General features: G+C 43.9%; 2 protein-coding genes across 7 annotated transcripts in view; both read left to right on the forward strand.

Moving 5' to 3' along the window:
• Nucleotides 1–28: 28 nt before the first annotated feature.
• RNF8 (ring finger protein 8) lies at nucleotides 29–15,549 on the forward strand. 3 transcript variants are annotated; one of them, XM_065680004.1, is made up of 8 exons: nucleotides 29–223; nucleotides 3,183–3,311; nucleotides 6,592–7,332; nucleotides 8,461–8,523; nucleotides 9,093–9,182; nucleotides 10,314–10,421; nucleotides 11,389–11,593; nucleotides 13,404–15,549. In XM_065680004.1, the coding sequence occupies exons 1-8, from the start codon at nucleotides 134–136 to the stop codon at nucleotides 13,547–13,549; spliced, it is 1,572 nt and encodes a 523-aa protein (XP_065536076.1). In that variant the 5' UTR covers nucleotides 29–133; the 3' UTR covers nucleotides 13,550–15,549. The 3 variants fall into 3 exon arrangements, with proteins under 3 accessions (XP_065536076.1, XP_065536077.1, XP_065536078.1); XM_065680005.1 differs by having other exon boundaries at nucleotides 11,389–11,600; nucleotides 13,404–13,539; XM_065680006.1 differs by having other exon boundaries at nucleotides 163–223; nucleotides 3,193–3,311.
• Nucleotides 15,550–17,315: 1,766 nt separating this feature from the next.
• Nucleotides 17,316–19,335, forward strand: part of CMTR1 (cap methyltransferase 1) — a 28,143-nt gene continuing 26,123 nt past the window's right edge. Inside the window, exon 1 of one of the 4 annotated variants that reach the window (XM_065680007.1) lies at nucleotides 17,316–17,476. The gene's annotated coding sequence lies outside the window, so the exon portion shown is untranslated. Of the gene's footprint in view, nucleotides 17,477–17,506; nucleotides 17,728–17,797; nucleotides 18,043–19,335 lie in introns of those variants that run through there. The other 3 variants (XM_065680008.1, XM_065680009.1, XM_065680010.1) reach the window with 3 other exon arrangements.

Here is a 19,335-nt window from a genome sequence, read left to right on the forward strand (position 1 = left end):
GCGCAGGGGCCGCCGGGATAGCGGAGGAGCCCCGCGGGGTGCGTGCGCAGCCGCTGCTGGCTGTTGGGGGTCCATTAGCGAGCGAGAGCGCTGCCGCAGCGGCGACTGCGCCCGCCTGTTCCGGCGGGCGGCCATGGCGACGCGCGGGCCCTCTCGCTTGGCGTGGTGCCTCCGCCGGGTCGGGGCCAGCGGTGACTGGCTGCTGCTGGAGGCCGGCACGCAGGTGAGCCGGGCCGCGACCGGGGGCCGGGGGCAGGGTCCGTTACCCGCGCCGCTTGGCCTGAGTCCTGCCGCGGCCGGCTCCTCCGTGGGACGGTCCCCGGGGTGGCGGGGGGCAGCGGCCACAATAGGCGCGTTTCAGCTCCGGTAATGGGCGAGGGAGCGGGGGGCGGGTGTTCGGGTCTGGCTTGCCAAGCTAGGGACTTGGAGCCTTTGAACGCCGTCTCGTGTTTGTATGGGAGCCGAGTGTGCGACAGTAAGGGGTGGGGGGTGCTTAGCCTAATTAACAAGTTGATCACAGAATCATAGAATGGTTTGGGTTGGAATGTTCCTTAAGATCGTCCAGTTCCAGTCGCCCTGCCATGGGCAGGGACACCTTCTGCTTAACCAGGTTGCTCCAAGCCCCATGCCAGCCTGGCCTTGAACACTGCCAGGGATAGGGCAGCCACAGCTTCTGTGGGCAACCTGTGCCAGTGTGTCACCACCCTCATACCCGAGAATTTCTTCCTAATGTCTAACCTGAAATTCCCCTGTTAAAATTTAAACCCATTGCCCCTTGGCCTGTCGCTACAGTCCCTTATGAAGTGTCCCTTTCCGGCATCCTTGTGGTCCCCTTCAGATACTGGAAGCTGCTATGAGGTCTCTATGCAGCTTCTCTTCTCCAGGCTGAACAGCCCCAGTTTCCTTTGTTTTTGTGTGGGAGGTGCTACAGTGCCCTTATCATCCTTGTAGCCCTTCTCTGGGCTTGCTTTGACAAGGTTAACAGTAAATAACATATTTGAGTTTTGTGACTTAAGATATTGAGGTGTATATTTTAAGTCTTTTTCAGTTAGTTTTCGGTATGGTCCAGGAATGACCCCCTTTTTAGTGATCTGTTTGTTAATTGAAAAGCCTACATGGGCCCTTGTCCTCTTTCCCTTACACCCAGCAGGCCAAGCCCTATGTTGTGGGCTGTAAGAGAGTTCCTGCTCTAGTGGTGGAAGTCAGGTATGGAATTTAGGTAGTTGGGTGTTGTGGGTTAGTGCTGCTCCTAATTCCTTTTATGCATTGCAAAAGTTACCCCTCTTCACAGCTCTTTGTGCAAACGTATAGTTTTCTTACATGGATTTGAAGCCATGAGGCACGCAAGTGCGCTCAGTGAACGACTTGAGTTAATACATCTGCAAAACTTGCAGCCTGGGCTCTGATAATTGTGCAGATTCTCTTAACAAGAAGTTACTACTCCGATTTTCTGCACAGTGCTACAGTCCCTGCCACAGGCAACAGCAGGACTGCTGGCATCCTGGTACCGCAGGCAGGCAAGGCCACAGGCTGGTGTTTCAGCTGAAGCCTCTTTGGGATTTAAGTGCCAGTGCCAAACTGCCTTGCCAAAGCAGTGACCTGCCAGGACTGCTGTGGCAGCGGCAGCCAGCTCCAGTGGGCGAGCAGGAATGCCTGAGACCCTTGCTACGGTTTGCATGATGAAGTTGATCAGTGGGAAGTTTTGTGGCCAGCTGTATTTGGTCTTGCTTGTACTGGTGCTGAGGAGGCCATGATGTGTGTGTGTCTGGGTGTAAGGATTGCTCACATGGATTAAGCATTCCTGCTGCAACTGCAGGGACAAGCGCAGAGTTCATAACTGAATCTACCTGAAGTGTGGAGTCTTTACCCATCTGAGTCTCTGTGCTTTTTACATATGCAGTCCATGTTGACAGAACACCAATAGGTATGAAGCATTAAAGAAGCAGGGACCAACATGGTTAAGTTTGCTTGCATGATCATAGAATGATAGAATGGCTTGGGCTGAATGGACCTTAAAGATCATCCAGTTCCAACACCCCTGCCGTGGGTAGGGACACCTTCCTCTAGACCAGGTTGCTCACAGCCCCATTCAGCCTGGCTTAGTTTGTTTCCTTACATTTAGTTATAACATGGAGTCCATATTCTTGCTTTGAATTCAAGGTGAGACCTGTTCAGGTAATGTGTAGTGAATGAACTTTTCTTCACTGTAGGATCTTGTAGGAATTGGGAGGTATGTGGGAGAAAAGGAGGGCAGCTTTTGTCTAAAGTATGAAAAGCAGAGAGCACTTTTATAATATTCTTCCTCAGATTTAACTGTGGGCTTCTGCTAAAAGGCGTCTGTGCTGCTTCGTGTGGCTGTGTGTTCCTGCTATATTGTGTTGGATCCATGCAGTTGTCTAACAACATGATAAGCTGAGAACTTGTGCAGTGGACAGGCGAATAAGAAGAGTGTGTATGATTATCAGATCTTGCAAAGGAGGCAGTGAAGGGAAGAAGAGCAGAGCAGTGCCTTAAATGGCAGCCTGAAGTTAAATCAGATTTAATAAGATACTGTGAAATTGTACAATTAAATTATGCCCCTTTTCCCAGAAGAAGCTATTAGAGTCTAATCTGATTATTCAGATCACTTTCATTACTGGTTATGAACTGCATGTAGCTTAGACTCAGAGTGTGTGGTTGATGGTGTGTTTTACAACAGTATTGTGTGTTTAGGACATGGTTGTATGTGCACAGTTTTGATGGCAGTTTTCTGGGCTATTTTTTCCTGAATTTTTCCTGTTCACAGACAGTTGAACAGATGCAAGTAGCAAAAGAAGAGGGTAAGAAGTAATCTTGAGATCTGCAAGTAATTGCACTGGTTTGAAGAAGTTAGGTGATGACTAAGGTGGGACACAGCTGGATTGAGAGGGGCTTAGAGCAGTTCTGCTGCCAGGGAAGATTTCCATAAAATCAAGGCTGTAATCTGCCTTAGGGCAATCAAATTTTCCTCAGTGGGAGAAAAAAGAGAATACTTCAAACTTTGTAGGTTTCCATTTTCTACCTACCCTTGAATTTAAATGCTCTTTAGAAATAGCTATAAGATGCTGATTTAGATTGATTGCTGCTGTACTTAAATTGAAATGACATAAACTGAATTTACTATGTTGTTGCTGATTGCAGTTACTAAACTACTTTATTTTTAGGTAACTATAGGCCGAGGATTAGATCTCACGTATCAGCTGGTGTCAAAAACCTGCCCCTTGATGATCTCCCGTAAGCACTGTGTTTTCCAGCAAAATGCAGAAGGGCAGTGGACTGTCAAGGATAACAAGGTACAGAGACTGACTAAAGACCTTATACTTTGAGATTTGCTAGAGAGAATGCCTTGTTTGGTCTCAAGCAATGTATTAGTTATGATATAATATGGTATAAGTGTGATAGAAGGTCCATGGGAATGTGCCCTGCCTGTTGTGCACTTCCAACAGGAAGCTTCAATCTGCTGCAATTGTGATGCAAACTGTATTGCTTTCTGAATGTAGATTCCTGTCTTGGGTTAGCATTTTTCAGACAATTGTAGTCTTGCAAAGGACACTTTGCAGCCTGTGAACCTGTTTTGTTAAAAAAAAAAAAATCCCATGAATTTTTGGCAGTATTCAAAAGGATAATGCTCTTGTACTGCTAATGAAAGGATAAACTGATATTCGTTATTGTTACTCCTTATTGTAGTGACACAGTCGCTTTAGTTAAAATCAAATACAAGACTTTATTTTTAGAAAAACTATGCTTTATGTTATGTTCCAGTGAGTTTCTTCTGAAGGTCCTCCTTAGCTGAGTAGAAATAAGCGTGGACATCGGAGTCCTCAGCTAGGTTTCACTGTAATTTCACTAGCCTGTTTTTTTGTCATGATCTCCCCTTTCTCATTCAGGCTGAAAGCTGTAAAATGAGTAACTTGCCTTAAAACAGCACTGATAGAATGAAATTGTTTGACATGTTACGGGGATTTGAAGGCTGTTTAGGTCAACACCAGGTTAGTCAGAAAGGAGCTACTATGAAAGTTACACAGCTCTTAAAGAAAACTCTGTTGGAGTACTTGTATAAACTTACAGTAATTGCATGATTGGAAACAACTGTGGTAGATTAACAATTAACTCTTTCTCTGCGTTCTCACTGCTACCAGTTTAAGTCTTTGAGGTATGTCAGCTGTTAACGATTCTGCAGTTCGTCTTAGAATCATAGAATCATAGAATAGTTAGGGATGGAAAGGACCTCAGGGTCATCTAGTTCCAACCCCCCTGCCATGGGCAGGGACACCTCACACTAAACCATCCCACACAAGGCTTCATCCAACCTGGCCTTGAACACCGCCAGGGATGGAGCACTCACAACCTCCCTGGGCAACCGATTCCAGTGGCTCACCACCCTAACAGGAAAGAATTTCCTCCTTATATCCAATTTAAACTTCCCCTGTTTAAGTTTTAACCCGTTACCCCTTGTCCTGTCACTACAGTCCCTGATGAAGAGTCCCTCCCCAGCATCCCTATAGGCCCCCTTCAGATGCTGGAAGGCTGCTATGAGGCCTCCACACAGCCTTCTCTTCTCCAGGCTGAACAGCCCCAACTTACTCAGCCTGTCTTCATACGGGAGGTGCTCCAGTCCCCTGATCATCCTCATGGCCTGTCGTGAAAGGAAGACTTGGATGACTCAATATGAGTTAACAGCAAGCTTTGTTTTTTGCAAGTCTTAACACCTATTTATATGGTTTCTCACTAGGTCACACATACTTTGTTAGATACAATGCAGCTTTCCAAGGACACTGTTTATGGTTTCTTATCAGGTTATACATATTCTGCTAGATACAATGTAACTTTCCGAGGATGCTGTGTCCTTGGTGATGATTCGCTGTTCCCTCCTCCTCCTGGTCTTAAACCTGCTGATTGTGGTGGTTACCACATTCCTGCTCCACCAGCTGCAGCGTATCTATGTGACCCTTTTTGACAAGCCAATCCCCCACAGTGGCCTTCCTCTGGACTTGTTCCAACAGTTCCATGTCCTTTTTATGTTGAGGACACCAGAACTGCACACAATACTCCAGGTGAGGTCTCACAAGAGCAGAGTAGAGGGGCAGGATAACCTCCTTCGACCTGCTGGTCACGCTCCTTTTGATGCCGGCCAGGATACGGTTGGCTTTCTGGGCTGCGAGCGCACACTGCAGCCGGCTCATGTTCATTTTCTCGTCAACCAACACCCCCAAGTCCTTCTCCACAGGGCCGCTCTGAATCTCTTCTTTGCCCAACCTGTAGCTGTGCCTGGGATTGCTCCGACCCAGGTGTAGGACCCTGCACTTGTCATGGTTGAACTTCATAAGGTTGGCATCAGCCCACCTTACAAGCATGTCAAGGTCCCTCTGGATGGCATCCCTTCCCTCCAGCATATCAACCGGACCACACAGCTTGGCGGCATCGGCAAACCTGCTGAGGGTGCACTCAATCCCACTGTCCATGTCAGCGACGAAGATGTTAAGCAGGACCGGTCCCAACACCGATCCCTGAGGGACACCACTCGTTACCGGTGTCCAGCCGGACATCGAGCCATTGACCACAACTCTTTGTATGCGGCCACCAGCCAGTTCTTTATCCACTGAGTGGTTCATCCATCAAATTGATATCTCTCCAATTTAGAGACAAGGATGTCGTGTGGGACAGTGTCAAACGCTTTGCACAAGTCCAGGTAGATGACATCAACTAATTTACCCTTGTCCATCAGTTCTATAGCCCCATCATAGAAGGCCACCAAATTGGTCAGGCAGGATTTCCCCTTAGTGAAGCCATGCTGGCTGTCACCAAGCACCTTGTTGTTTTTCATGTGCCTTAGCATGCCATCCAGGAGAATGTGCTCCAAGATTTTACCAGGCACAGAGGTGAGACTGACTGGTCTGTAATTCCCCGGGTCTTCCATTTTCTCCTTCTTGAAAATGGGCGTTATATTTCCCTTTAAGTCTTAAGTGCAGATGAGTTTATTGTTTTTCAAAACTATTTCTTGAGCTAGTCTTGTATGTCATTTAGAACCCCTTTTCTTTTTTGAATGTTATCTCTTGACATTTTCCTTCTTGTTTGTATTCTCTCTATATTTATGGAGAACTGTCTTTTTCCTTTAAGCAGTGTAAGCTGTGCTCCTTTTTCTTTTCTAGTTTCTTCTTGGATTTCAGGTGACATGAACTGTCAAGAATAATCACTGCAGTATTCTATGTTCTTGACAATGATCTATTCTGGAGTCTTTTTATTAGTTAATTTTTATTTCTGAAGGTTTTGGGCAGTTTTTTCCCCTCCGAGTTCATTCTTTTCCTTCTGCAAAAGTGCATCTATTAATGTCGTTCTTAGTGCTTGTACAGAAAAACTGTAATGCAGGAATAATGCACAGTAGGTAATATAATGCAATAACTAATAAATGGGACACTAAGCCAATAAATTGGATATTGCAAAGTTTATTTAAAGAGGTGACTTGTTCTGATTGCAACACTGAAGAGACTGGATACGTTTATGGCTGCCAGAAATAACCTGTAGAGGACTGTGTAACTGCATATTAAATTTTGCTGATTCTCTTTTCAATGGCAGAGTCTAAATGGAGTCTGGCTTAACAAACAGCGTCTGGATCCCTCAAAAGCCTATCCTATTGCTGAAGGAGACCGTATCCAATTGGGAGTGCCTTTGGAAAACAAAGAGAGTGCTGAATATGAGTATGAAGTAATTAAAGATGAATGGGAGAAAATCAGACCCTTTTTAGCCCAGAGAAACGACTTGGGGAAAGCTAAAAGTTCAAGAACTAAACGTAAGTTTAGTCTGGAGGAATTGGAGACATCTGGATCAGAAGGCCCCTCAAACTCCAGATCCAAGAGAGACAGAGTGTCCTTTGACAGTGAACTTTTGGGTAAATCACAGGGAAAGGTAGAAGAGGTCAAACAGTTAACAGAGAAGATGGCTGTCAAACTGCCTTCTCCTGGACCAAGTGAGGAGGATAGGGGTCCAGTGTGTAGGAGCCCTGTGCATGCTGAGAAAGCTGTGTCTGTCCTGCATAAGGACCAGAAGGGCTCTGGTCTTGCAGAGTCATGGACTGGCTTGGAAAAGCTGAGAAAAACTTTAGTAGATATAACAGAGTTAAAGGTCAAAGTGCAGGAGAAGCAGGCAGCAGTTCTGAATGTGAAGCAGAAGCGCAGGAAGTGTGCTCAGAAGGATATCCTGGCAATGGAGCAAGAGCTGCGGGAGTTGCAGAACCAGCTGTGCATGGAGCAAGAGCATCACCAGCAACAGGTGGAAGAGCTGAAGAGGACATTCTGTAAAGAGCAGCAGAATCTAGAGGTATAATGACGGTAATCTTTTTGGTCTGTGTGTTTTAATTTGTATTAATTTCTAATATAAGGCATTGATCCAGAATGACATCTTGACCCATACAGTAACAAATAACATTGCATGAATTACTCCTGTTAAAATTGTCATGGAAGTATTTCACTTCCAGGCACGTGTGTCAAAAGGAAGTACAGAGACAGAAGGGATTGGGCTGCATGGGGAATTAGGAAAAAGGTGCAAAATGATATTTTTTTAAATCTGTTTACAAACAGGTAAATTACAGCAAGATAGTAAAGCTTTTCAGTTGGTAAAAAAGTGTGTTTTTAAATAAATCAGAAGTCTTGGCCTGATGCTGTGGTTAGAGAGGACAAGTTGAAAAGAATTCACCATAACTGTGAATTTCTTTTGGTACATGGCTGTATTAATGCTCCGTTTGCATGGCAAATCCACTCCCTTTCCAAGTAAGTGAATTACTGTATTTTTTAATCCCTGGAGGGAGGGAAAGTTTGTTTTCAAAAAACCCTTTCTTGAAATCTGTGTCTTCAAGCAGTACGAGTATCTTGATAAGGAGCTTTTTTAGATAACAAACCGAAGTTTTTTCTATCTGTGTTTGCTCAAAATCTGATTTAAAGGAAGTAAGGATTCATCTTGGAGTGAATTTCATAATTTACCAATTACTTCCTTTAAAGTCTGCTGCAAAAAGAAAGACACCTGTATCAGAGAAGATACAGAAAGCCTGGAATTGTGTGCTTAGGTACAATGGGAAGTTCCACTGGAGCTGTAGGTATGAGTGTGATCAAAGGTAGAGTTGCAGCTTTTTCTCATGTTTAAACTGTTGCTGACCTCTTTGCTTCTATGAATATGTTAGTGCCTTTAGAGCTAGAGCAATGTGGAGGCGTTCCAAGTATGTAACTGTAAATGATGCGTCCACTTTAACCCTTCACAGTAAATGACTGCTCTAATTTGTTGTACACATGTATGACACAGTAGAGCGGGACCTGTCAGGGTTTGCTGAAAACCAGGGTTGTTTCTTTCAATGTAACCTCTAGAGAGAGTGTGCAAAATAGTTGTTTCCTGTCTCTTGCTTTCTTCAAGTACTTTTTTTTTTTTTTTTTTAATTCTCTCTTCTTCGCTACGCAGGGAGTAAAGGGGCAACATGGAGAAGAAAATCTGAAGGAACAGCTGGCCCAGGTCCTGCAAGAGGCAAGTAGTTATGCATCTAGGTTTGGTCTAACCGTATAACTGATACTTCAGTCTTGCTGCTGTGGCCTCTTGGTAGAAATCTGTTTAGGGGAGTTTATGGAATTTTAACCAGATGGAATTAAAAAAAAATCACTCTTGGTCAGGAATGTTTTTGAAAGAGATTACCACAACTTTGGCTTTCTAAGCTTCTTCCAAAAGGTCTTTCCTTTTGAAAACTAATCTGAAAGCAGCTTCCTACAGGGACAGGTTTTTTTGTGATCTTTATATGTCCAATACCCCTTGATACTGTACATTCAAAATGGTGATTGTAAAGTCTAACTGAAGTGAAAGAGTAACCTGAGAGTGGGAAGGAGCAGCGCCATGACACTGGGAAGGTCATAAGTAACGGGCACTACATTCCAATTTTAAGTTAAGGCTAAACTGCCTAACACCTCAACTCATATACACGTGTTGCTCTATTAGGAGGAGATTAGAAGTGAGTGTGCTGAGTGTCATGATTATGGCCATGTATATTTAATAGGATAGCTTATAATGGCCCTTTTATAATTTTTGGAATTGTATTGCTACAGCATCATGCTTTGATGGAAGAACTGAGCCGTAGTAAAAAAGATTTTGAGGAGATAATCCAAGCCAAAAATAAAGAACTGGAGGAAACCAAGGTAAGGAATAACCAAATTCTTAGTTCTATTCATAAGTGAAACATGGTATGCTGCAGCAGAGGAAATGGTTTATTCACCATTGGTCTTGACTGTACTTTGCCTCTTATGGTGAAAACCTCCTGTACTTTGAGGTGGCAGCTGACTCTAGTTTCCAGGATTGAGGAGGATACACCTTGCCCTGTTCCTAAATTAGTGTTGAACAGTCATTACTCCGTCTTTCGCAATCGTAAAGAAAGGCCAGAGCACCTGAACTGTGTGTTGTGCGTAAGTGAGCCCATTCCACCTGTTCTTAAAAAAAAATAATAAAAAAAATCATGAAAGTGTGCTTGAAGAGTGAGGTACTTCATTTTCAGTTAGTGTGTTCAAGTAAAACTGTAGTGTTCCAGCTGAAACAACATGTAATTTGAATAATGAATGAGATAAGCCACATTTCTCTGTCGTTAACACAAGGTGATGAGTGGAAAATAATGAGGAGATCCTTTTCTGTGTCTTACCCTTGGAAATGATCACCAATGGAAGTGATCAAAATGGAAACACCTCTGGCTGTTTGCTTTAGGTTTTTTTGTAACTCTTCCTGTTTCAAGTATAGCTTCAATTGGAAGAATTTCTCTGTTATTTTTAGAAGCTAGAGCAGGTACCTAGGAGCCTAATTTAACTCCAAACAACAAGAACAACAAAATTATTGGACAGTTAAATGCAAGTAAATGTTTTAAATTCTTATGCTTCCTCATTTTATTATTTGAAGCATTTTGTCTGTTGGGTGTTCTGCTCTTTACATCAGACATAAAAGAACTGTTCTGTTGACTTAAGAAAACACATGCCAGGAAGAGGTTGAAATAGATTCTGAAAAGATTGATCCTGCCAGTAGTTTCTTTAGACTGAAGGGAATTTTGGAAACAGCTGTTGTTCTTGCTTTTAAGTTCTCTACAGGGGATGGGAATATTCTCATTACTGCCATGACTACAAAGAGGAAAAGAGGTTACACATCTGGGTATATAATAGACTTGACATGTGGAGACTTGGATTTTTCTGCTTGTACTACCTTCCCCTGCTTGTACACTTCCTGCCAGTATTATATTGAGTAAAACCTTGTTCTTTGTTGGTATGTGACTGTATCTACTTTTCCTCTAGGAGGAGAAGGAAAAGGTGAGAGCCCAAAAAGAAGAGGTGTTGAATCAAATGAATGATGTTTTGGAGAATGAGTTGCAGTGCACAATCTGTTCTGAGCACTTTATCGAGGTATGTTGAAAGTGGTACAGGTTTGCAAGTAGAGACTTGAGAAGCTTTCCCTAGCTTTATTAAAGCAACAGTAAAGCGTATTTCTTTACTTGGCTAGTTTAACAGTCTCAGCAGACACACAGGGAGTTCTGGGTAAGGGTGGCACCAGAAATTCAGTCTGTCTACCCTAACTCTGAGCAGCAATGTCAGCTTTAATGTTGCTACATGCACAGAGATGAGTGCTTAATCCTGGGATGCATATAGGCTTGCAGCAGATTTGGGTGGCTTTAACCTGCTCTTGGCAGCCTGCTTGAGGAAGAATAATTTTGTAGTAGACCTTGGTTTAAGTTGACTGGGGTTGGACAGCTTCAGGTCTAGATGTAGGAGAAGGTTAGTAAAGGAAGGGAGGTGCAGTGTTCAGTCAAGTCCTGAACTTTTTATATAGTTCAGATAAACTATTTCTTTGAGAAACTGTCTTTAGTTTGATTCTAGAAGTGGTAGGCTATGTCTGAAACAAAGACTGTTATTTCTGTTTGTTTTCCTAGATCTTCAGTTTTATTATCAATTTCTACTAAAGGCACCCTGATGTGTAAGTCGTCTAATAATTACTGAAGAGTTAGCTGAAATTTTAATTTCTGGTTTCTCAGTAACGTATGATCCTATTCTGCAGTATCTGAGTTTTTCCATAATTTATCCTTTTCAAGTTGGGGAAATTTATACTAGAATTAATGCTTTTTCTCTGTGTTTCTGACTTGCTATGGTCTATGATGAATTCATTAACCAACTTGTAGAACTTGTCTGCACTCCGGCATGGGAGAGTTTTTGTGTGTAATCCCTACAAAGGCTGAAGCAAAGGGGTTTCAGGCTTCTCCCCCTGCTTCCCTTACAGGAAGTGTTCATCAAATGTTTTTCTGACTTCGTTATTTTTTTTCTTAACAATACTTGTGTGATCATGCTCTGATAAGTATCCTTCTGTTGAATTCCATAGGCAGTCACTCTGAACTGTGCACACAGCTTCTGCTCCTACTGTATCAATGAGTGGACGAAACGTAAAGTGGAGTGCCCTATCTGCAGGCAGGAGATCAAATCAAAGACACGCTCTCTGGTGCTGGATAATTGCATTGACAGGATGGTAGAAAAACTGGATGTGGAAATGAAAGAACACCGCCTGACCCTTATCAGAGAGCGGAAAGGTGAGAGGTGGGTGGATGTGGCATGATGAGTACAATCTCTCATTCCATCTATTTTGTACAACTTTCTTTGGCACCTATATACCAAGGGGATGCTCAGGAAATGCAGCAGAAACACTAGAAAATTAATTTGAAGATATGTTGCATAACTAGCTTTACTACACAGCAAAATAAAATTAGGAGAAAGACTTCAGTATGAATTCCACAGCTGAGCAGGACAACTTAACCATGTTAAAGCTTACGCTGTTTCAAAGAGATCACTAAATAAATACAAAACTATATGGAACCAGGCACTTTTTGATGAAACTGCTGACTATATGATTGCAAAAACGTCAGCAAAGCAGTGATGAGAAACTGAATTCTCTTCTGTGTGCTAGGTTTGTGTAGGGAATCTGAAGGGAACATTGATGTGTCACATAAGCATAAGGCTGAACTGGCAGTTCTTCTGCCATGTTATTTTTGTGAAATTGAAGCCATTGTGGCTTAAATGCATAACCTCTTGCCTGGTTGTAGTTAAAAGACTGTGCATGATAGTGATGGCTTTAAGTAAAACTCCAGTATAGGGTATTCTTGTTCTGCTTTTCTATTCCAGATTTGTTTTTAGAGCACTTGACGCTGGTATTTAGGTGCTGGAAAATGTAGAAGTGTGTTCCTGCTACCCCTGAAAACATTTCTTTTGCTGTATTCCCTTAAGTAATTGTTTTGTTTCCCTCTCATAGAGGCGACTGCATGATCCTTCATTTTGCAGTGTGTCAAGCCTTTTACCTAATGAAGGGTGCTTTTGAAACATTTCCGATTCTCTGTGGTGACACAGATTGACATTCCTAAGCAGTGTTAGTTCAAACTTGAAATTATAACCTATTTAAGCAACTTGGCTGATTGCCTCAGGAGATGAAACACTGCTGAGAGGCTTCCCAGCTCAGCTTCCTGAATTGCTTTCACGTCTGCAGACCTGACACAGCTCTTATGTAATATGCACATCTGCAGTTTGTTGTAGCGCTACTGACATGTCTCATCCAGTAGCTAATGGTGATCAGGCGAAGCAGTACTTTCATGGGAGCCTGCTTCACTTCTATCTGATGAACCAGTGGTCTTCATGCTTGTTTGAACTAAAAGGAAATAAGCTGATAGCCTACCTTCATATGCGATACTCTAATTATTTAAATGACTGTTAATAGGAAATCATTTAGCTTCACCAATGCACTTCAGGAGGAAGGATGAATTGTTTCCATTAATCTTTTTATTCAGTGATGGAAACATTTTGATTGCGATGTGGATAACTGTATGTCTAGGAAACAGGATTTCCTAAGGAGAAACCAGCTGAAAGAGGAATAGTCAGGCAGGTGGCACTTCAGAAGCTCAGAGCTTCCTAAGAAGCCTTTCCAAGAGCCTTAGTAAAACAGTCACCAATAGGACAGCTTATGCTCTTAAATGTATGGAGGTTTTGATGGGGCTGTAAGGGTCCTGAACAACCATTGCTGGTTTGAGAGCTACTTACTACATTTCTATCTTCCTTACTTGGTAAGGCACTGTTAGCCACTTCCATTGAAAATTGTGTGCCAGTGAAGGGTTGGAGAATGTGTCCTCATCTGTACTGTGGAAAAGGCATAGAGGAAACTTAAGAAAACAAACAGAAAACTTCCACAACCCTTTGTTCTTTTAATGCTGAAAACTGAAAAGGCCTGTGCTCTGCAGCGTGAAAGATCTGTTGCAGACTGAGAGCGAGAGGCTGTAAGTTTCAAAGAGAACTAGTAATTTTAGAGTGAGTACAGTGGTTACTGCTAACTTTTGTATCTGTGTGTTTTGAATGCAGAGAAACAGAATGCGTTGGTGAAGACAGCCACAGACAATGACAGCAGTGTCGCTTCTCCCATCTACTCCATCTTGTTGATGAGCAGCTGTGACCATGAGGACTCTGAAGAGAATTATTACTGTAATGAAAGCTACTACATTATCTAAACACTCTTACTACAGACTCATTTGCGTGTGTGCTGCCCAGAACCAACCTAGTGATGTTTGACTGACTATTGGTTGAGTGGACTGGACATCTGGAAGGAGAGACTTTGAAGAGGCTGGAGCTGAGAACTAGCAGCATTTGGAAGAAGAACCTTATTTTTTAAATGAATGTACAGGAGCTTGGTCTCTAGAACAAAATTGGCATTGTGGGAGATCAAAATGCCATTATGCTAGATGATTGACATACAAAACTTAGGGCTCCATGATTGCTTGTGACCTACTCAGTGTAATGTAATAGATTGTATGTGTCCCTGCCCTTTCCTTATTGTATGTGTCCCTGCCCTTTCCTTAGTGAATGACATGTTTAAATGTGTACATCAGCTTCCCTTATTTCAGGTAGCAGAGGAAATGGCTCTGTTTGAGAACTTGACCATCTCCACCAGCAGGCAGGAGAGGTGTATCAGGAAAAAGTGCCAATGTGGGTTTTCCTCTTGAATTTCATTTGACAGCTAGAGTCATCCCAGGCCTCTGCCAGTAATCAAGGATGGCTTGTGGACCCTGTCAGCCTTAAGTGCTTAAATGCATTGTAAGCTGAGCTGCTGGCCATCAGTTTGCTCTATTGGTGTTACCCATTTCCTGTTAAGATAGGATGGAGAAGACTAAATCTTCCAGAATTCCTTAGCTAGTGCTCTTCCCATGTAGTATCTTTGGTTTGTTCTCCCTTCAGGCTTTTTCATAAAGGGTTTTAGAATTGAGAGGCAGCGCATCCAGAAGTTATTAACAGTGACTTCAGAAACACAGTTCTTGTCAGCAGCAGAGAGGAACCTTTGTCTCTTCAGAAGTGCTGCTATCTCAATTAGTGAAATGTCCTATTGGCAGGGTAGGAAAGCAGCTTCTGTAGGCAACCACAAGGCACAGAAGGAAGTATTTAGTTATATTGTTTACAAAATATGGCTGTTGAGCTGTGGGTTTTACTACCCTCACAGCAAATCACTCAGAAACTGAGCAAGTCTTAGCTCATCCTATCATGAATTCGTCTATGAAATTCTATTTTCAGTGGCATATGCTTTAGATTTAGCTGTTACATGGAAAGGACTGTTTTACACTGTGAAAAGAGGATGGGGGAAACCCTTTTAATCTGTAATATTTCTTTGGCTATTTGTATGTACTTTCTGTGTTTATTTAACATTAAGAAGGAAAATACAAGTTAATTTCTGCATTAGTCTTTCTTGGTGCAGCTACTGAAGTGAATGTCTTTCTCCCAGTAGTCTTAGTCTGTTTTCTCAAAAAAAAAACCACCAACCCCCAAAAAACCAAACAAGCAAACAAACAAACAAACAAAAAAAAAAAAACCAAAAAACCCCACCAAAAAAACCTGAAAATCTCATTTTAATGACTATGCTTCATGTTTCGACTGCTGTAAGTAGTGTGACTTTTTTTAAAGTTATTTGAAATACTTCCATATTCAGGATTCGATGAAAGACAACCCAACTCTTCAAGCCTGTGGCTACCCTAATGATAGTTTAGCAGATACAGTCATACCTCTTCTCTTCTTCCAGTAAAGAAAGATCCCATTAAAAAGGTGTATGATGATGATGATGGTGCTGTCCCAAGGAATAATGCATTCTGACAGATTTGATTAGTAGATCTTAAATGGGAGGTAGGTCTGATCTGTGGACCAGGCAGCTTCCTTAAAATCATAGTGTAAGGTTTCTTTTGTGAAGGAGGCATTGAGTTTTTCTCTTTCCCATGTTCATTTTTTATAAGCACTGCTGAAAGTTTCTTTTGAGAATATGTGCTCTAGGATATCTGAGAGAAGGAGATTCCTCAAAATGCTTGTGAAATAGGCTGACATTGGAACAGGCATTCCTGGTGGAGAGGAGTAGGAGGAAAATACTCTAGTAATGTAAGACTGCAGGTTCTTCTAATGTATATCTCTTCCATGCTGCTGTGCTATTTTTGCTCGGTTTATTTTGCTAAATATATTTATTTTGTTATACTGATGTTTATGCATATTGCAGAGAAGGATAATGCTTCTCTTAGTTACACAGTAGTTCTTTGGTGTGATTTCTGAGCGTGTCCTCTTTTTACTAGAGTATGAAGGATGTAAGTGGTATACCAAACCATTTCCACTGTTACCAGTAGGTGCATAGTACATAAAGGTCCACAGGGAGAGGTTAAATGATCCTACTGTTGATTTGCAAAACCAGACCTGTCCTCTCAGCTCACTGCTGTCAGATACAGAGCTGATGAATAGACGTACAGAAGTGTATGGCAACCTATGCAGCTTCTGGAAAAGATGTCTGTATCTCTAATACTGTGCTCTCCTTTGGTCTAAGGTCTGGATCTTGATTGTGTATCTGAATGTCCCCTTAGAGATGTCATGCCCTGGACTGTTGCCTATCTTGGGATGGCATCAAGCACTTCTGGTCTTGCATCTGGGATTCAGGTTACAACTGAGCTCGTCACAGTTGATGCACAGCAGGCTTGATGCAAGTTCATAACTTGCTGCTTTCAGGTGGAAGATAGCTTTCATGTAGTGTGATAATCAAACACTTCCAGAGCAGCATACTGTTCATCAGCAGGAATAGATGGGTAGGAGTGCTAATGGATTGCTGGACAGGACCATCACAGCAGATGGTGTGCAGATCAGTCTGACAGTCACTTTTCTCTTGCACATGTAATCTACCACAACAGTGCATGGTAAGCCTTAGCAACACTGTCAGTTAACTTTGCAAAACATGTAATAGGTAATCATCCAGCTGTGCTCCCCCTGCTCCAGTTTAAGTGTCTTTCCAAAGCTATGCTCTGACTAGTCAGTGTTTTGCCTCCTGCTCATAGTCTTTCTTCCCTCTTGCTGTTTTTTATTTGCCATAATGTCACATATTTAGACATACATCTTAGAGCAACTAGATAATCATAAACTACACTTCCTAAATAGTGTACTCCTATCCCTATGTGCTGCTATGTTTGTTTTGTGTTTTAAGCTTAAGCATTCATGCTTGTGTACTAAGCTGTATGCCCCTGGGTTTCAAGCTTAGTAAGTACAAGACAGGTCAGTGCTTGGAATTCTCATGGCAAACAATCTATAGCCATGTATTCAGCTTTTACTGCATGAAAAGCATGTTGTCACTTGCTTACAAAACTTGTTCTGGCTCTGCTCAAGTAACGGAGATGTGGTTAGTTAATGAAGCACCTGGTGCCGAGCAGGCTCTATGCTGGCAGTTTCGTAGGAAACCCGAGCTGCGTGTGGGACTAATGCCGTTTCCAGCGGGCAGGGAAGGGCAGCGGCCCTGGCTGGGATCGGGGCGTGCTGCCCTGCAGTCACTGTGGTGCTGGTTAGGCAAGTCTCCTTCAGAAGCCTAGAAACAAACCCCCGTCTTTCGCAGAAAGCGCTCCTTTTCAGCCAGCGGCTGAATTACATGGGCCTTGCACGTTTCTAACACATTCTATCTGTAGATTTTGTAACTGTGTATCGTTTCACAAAGGATTCCAATATTTTTCACCCCCACCTCGCCTCCATCGGGCATGACCGAGGCCTCCGGCTACCCGCTTTCCCAGAGGGACAGGGCGGAGCGGGTGGCCTCGGCAGAGCGCTCCCCCGCGCACGCCTCCACGCAGCGGCGTTGCCTAGCCACCCCAGGGGTCCTTGTAGAGGGTTTGAGGCTGCCCGCTGTGCGCCTGCGGGGACAGGCCCACCCATTTTGGTGCCGGCGCGGACGGTGCGTCACTGGCGCGCGCCGTCGTTCTGGCGAGGACCCGCCGGGGAAGGGGGCGGTGCTCAGTGGCGTCTCCAGACGGGGAACAGAAACCGGCGGTGTTGGGGAAGGGGCGGGTCGGCCGGGGTCGCCTCCTCTTCTGCCTCCGTGAGTGCCCTGCAGCAGCAGCGTGCCGCCTGCCCTCGGCCCCGGTGACCGCGGCTCGGCTCCGGTACTGGCGGGCTGCGGGACCCCTACCCCGGACCTGCGGGGCGGCTGCTGCGGCGCGAGTGGGGTCTGGCTGAGGGGCGGCCGCGGGCTCAGAGTAGCGGAACCGCTGCAGGTGGTGCCCCGGGGATGGGCGTCCCCCCCGGGTGCGTGTGTGCGGAGGGAGCGGGCGTCGGTCACCGGGCACGTTGGTTTCGCGTGGTTTGAAACGTAGCGGGAAATCGTGCCCTAAGGGACCCTCGGTAAGGCGAGGAGGTAGGTATGCCTAGAGGTGGCTAGGAGCGGTGTGTGCCCCCAGTGCGGTCGCCTCGTCAGAGGGACTCTCCGGAGGAACAGGAAGTGGCTCCCCGTTTGTTACAGATAAATAAGGGAAAAGAAAACCAACCAGCAAGCCTCTAGATTGACGTAAGAGCAAGGAAATGTGAATTGATGTAGAAGATCTGCTGGTGGAAGGGAAAGGGTTTCTTGGCCACAGTGGGATGATTTCGCAGTTGGAGTTCTGGGTGTGAAAAGAGGAGCTGGTTTTAAGCTGCCCTGTCTGCGTTTCTGGAAAAAGGTTTGATAAAAGAGGTATAAAAAAATCAGTGACCCGGGGCATCTCTTCTAGCCTAGCGTTTCTATGCAGAAAAATAAACATCAGTAGGATTTTATTGCTTTTTATTGATAGCCAGTGTTCTAAGCATGTGTGCCTTTTAATTTTCACTTGCTTTCCTGTTCCTTGTCCTCTGCAGGCCTTCCAGGCTAACTTCTGTTAACTCTGTCTTGCGTGCTAGTCCTTTCTATGGGTTTATGCAGTTTATCAGCTGCAGCCAGAAGCTTGATATCTTGCCAGTGATTCCTGGTCAAAATACAAACACCCCCCACCTTGAGCACACGTATTTAATAGAATTCTGTTAGAAGTCACTGTAGGAAAGTTCACAGAATGGTTTGGGTTGGAAGGGACCTTAAAGCACATCTAGTTCCAACCTGCCTATACAGGCAGGGACACCTTTCACTAGAGCAGGTTGCTCCAAGCCCCATCCAGCCTGGCCTTGAACACTGCCAGGGATGAGGCTTCTCTGGGCAACCTGTGTCTCACCACCCTCATGGGTAGAATGTCTTCCTAATATCCAATCTAAATCTACTCTCTTCCAGTTTAAAGCAGTTCCCTCTTATCCTATCACTACATGCCCTTGTAAAAAGTTCCTCTCCAGTTTTCTTGTAGGTCCCCTTTAGATACTGGAAGACTGTTATAAGGTCTCCCCGGAGCCTTTTGTTCTTCGGGCTGAACAAGCCCAACTCTCTCAGCCTGTCTCCATAGCTGAGGTGCTCCAGCCCCAGATCATCCTCATAGCCCTCCCCTGGACTTGCTTGAGCAGGTCTATGTCCCTCTTGTGTTGGGGCTCCATTGCTGAATGCAGGACTGCAGGTGGGGTCTCAGGTGAGCAGAGTAGAGGGGCAGAAACTTCTCTCAACCTGCTGGACATGCTCCTCTTGGTGCAGCCCAGCATATGGTTGGCTTTCTGGGCACACTGCAAGTTCTTTTATTAATTAACATTTGCAGAGGTGGGCTCAGAGGTGTTCCGAGTCTCTTCTGAGAAACTGGTTCCACTTTGCACATTCTCCATTAGATTGACCTTATTTCCTCTTTGTGTGTGGTTGGACAAAATCATTTTTGATTTATTGCTAGAAACCAACTATTACATATTTAAGTTATCAAAGTGCTGACATCTGAGTTATCTTCATCTGCTGACATTTAATGGTAAATAGGTGGTAGAAATTTGGAATTGAAGTCATCAGTAATAGAGAAGCTTCTGCATAGATTTCCTATTTATTTAGTTTAGGCTAACAATTAAAAAAGGTAAGTTCAAAAGAACCCAATGC

This window comes from Lathamus discolor, chromosome 5 (assembly GCF_037157495.1).
Source record: "Lathamus discolor isolate bLatDis1 chromosome 5, bLatDis1.hap1, whole genome shotgun sequence".
Classification (NCBI taxonomy): Eukaryota; Metazoa; Chordata; class Aves; order Psittaciformes; family Psittacidae; genus Lathamus; species Lathamus discolor.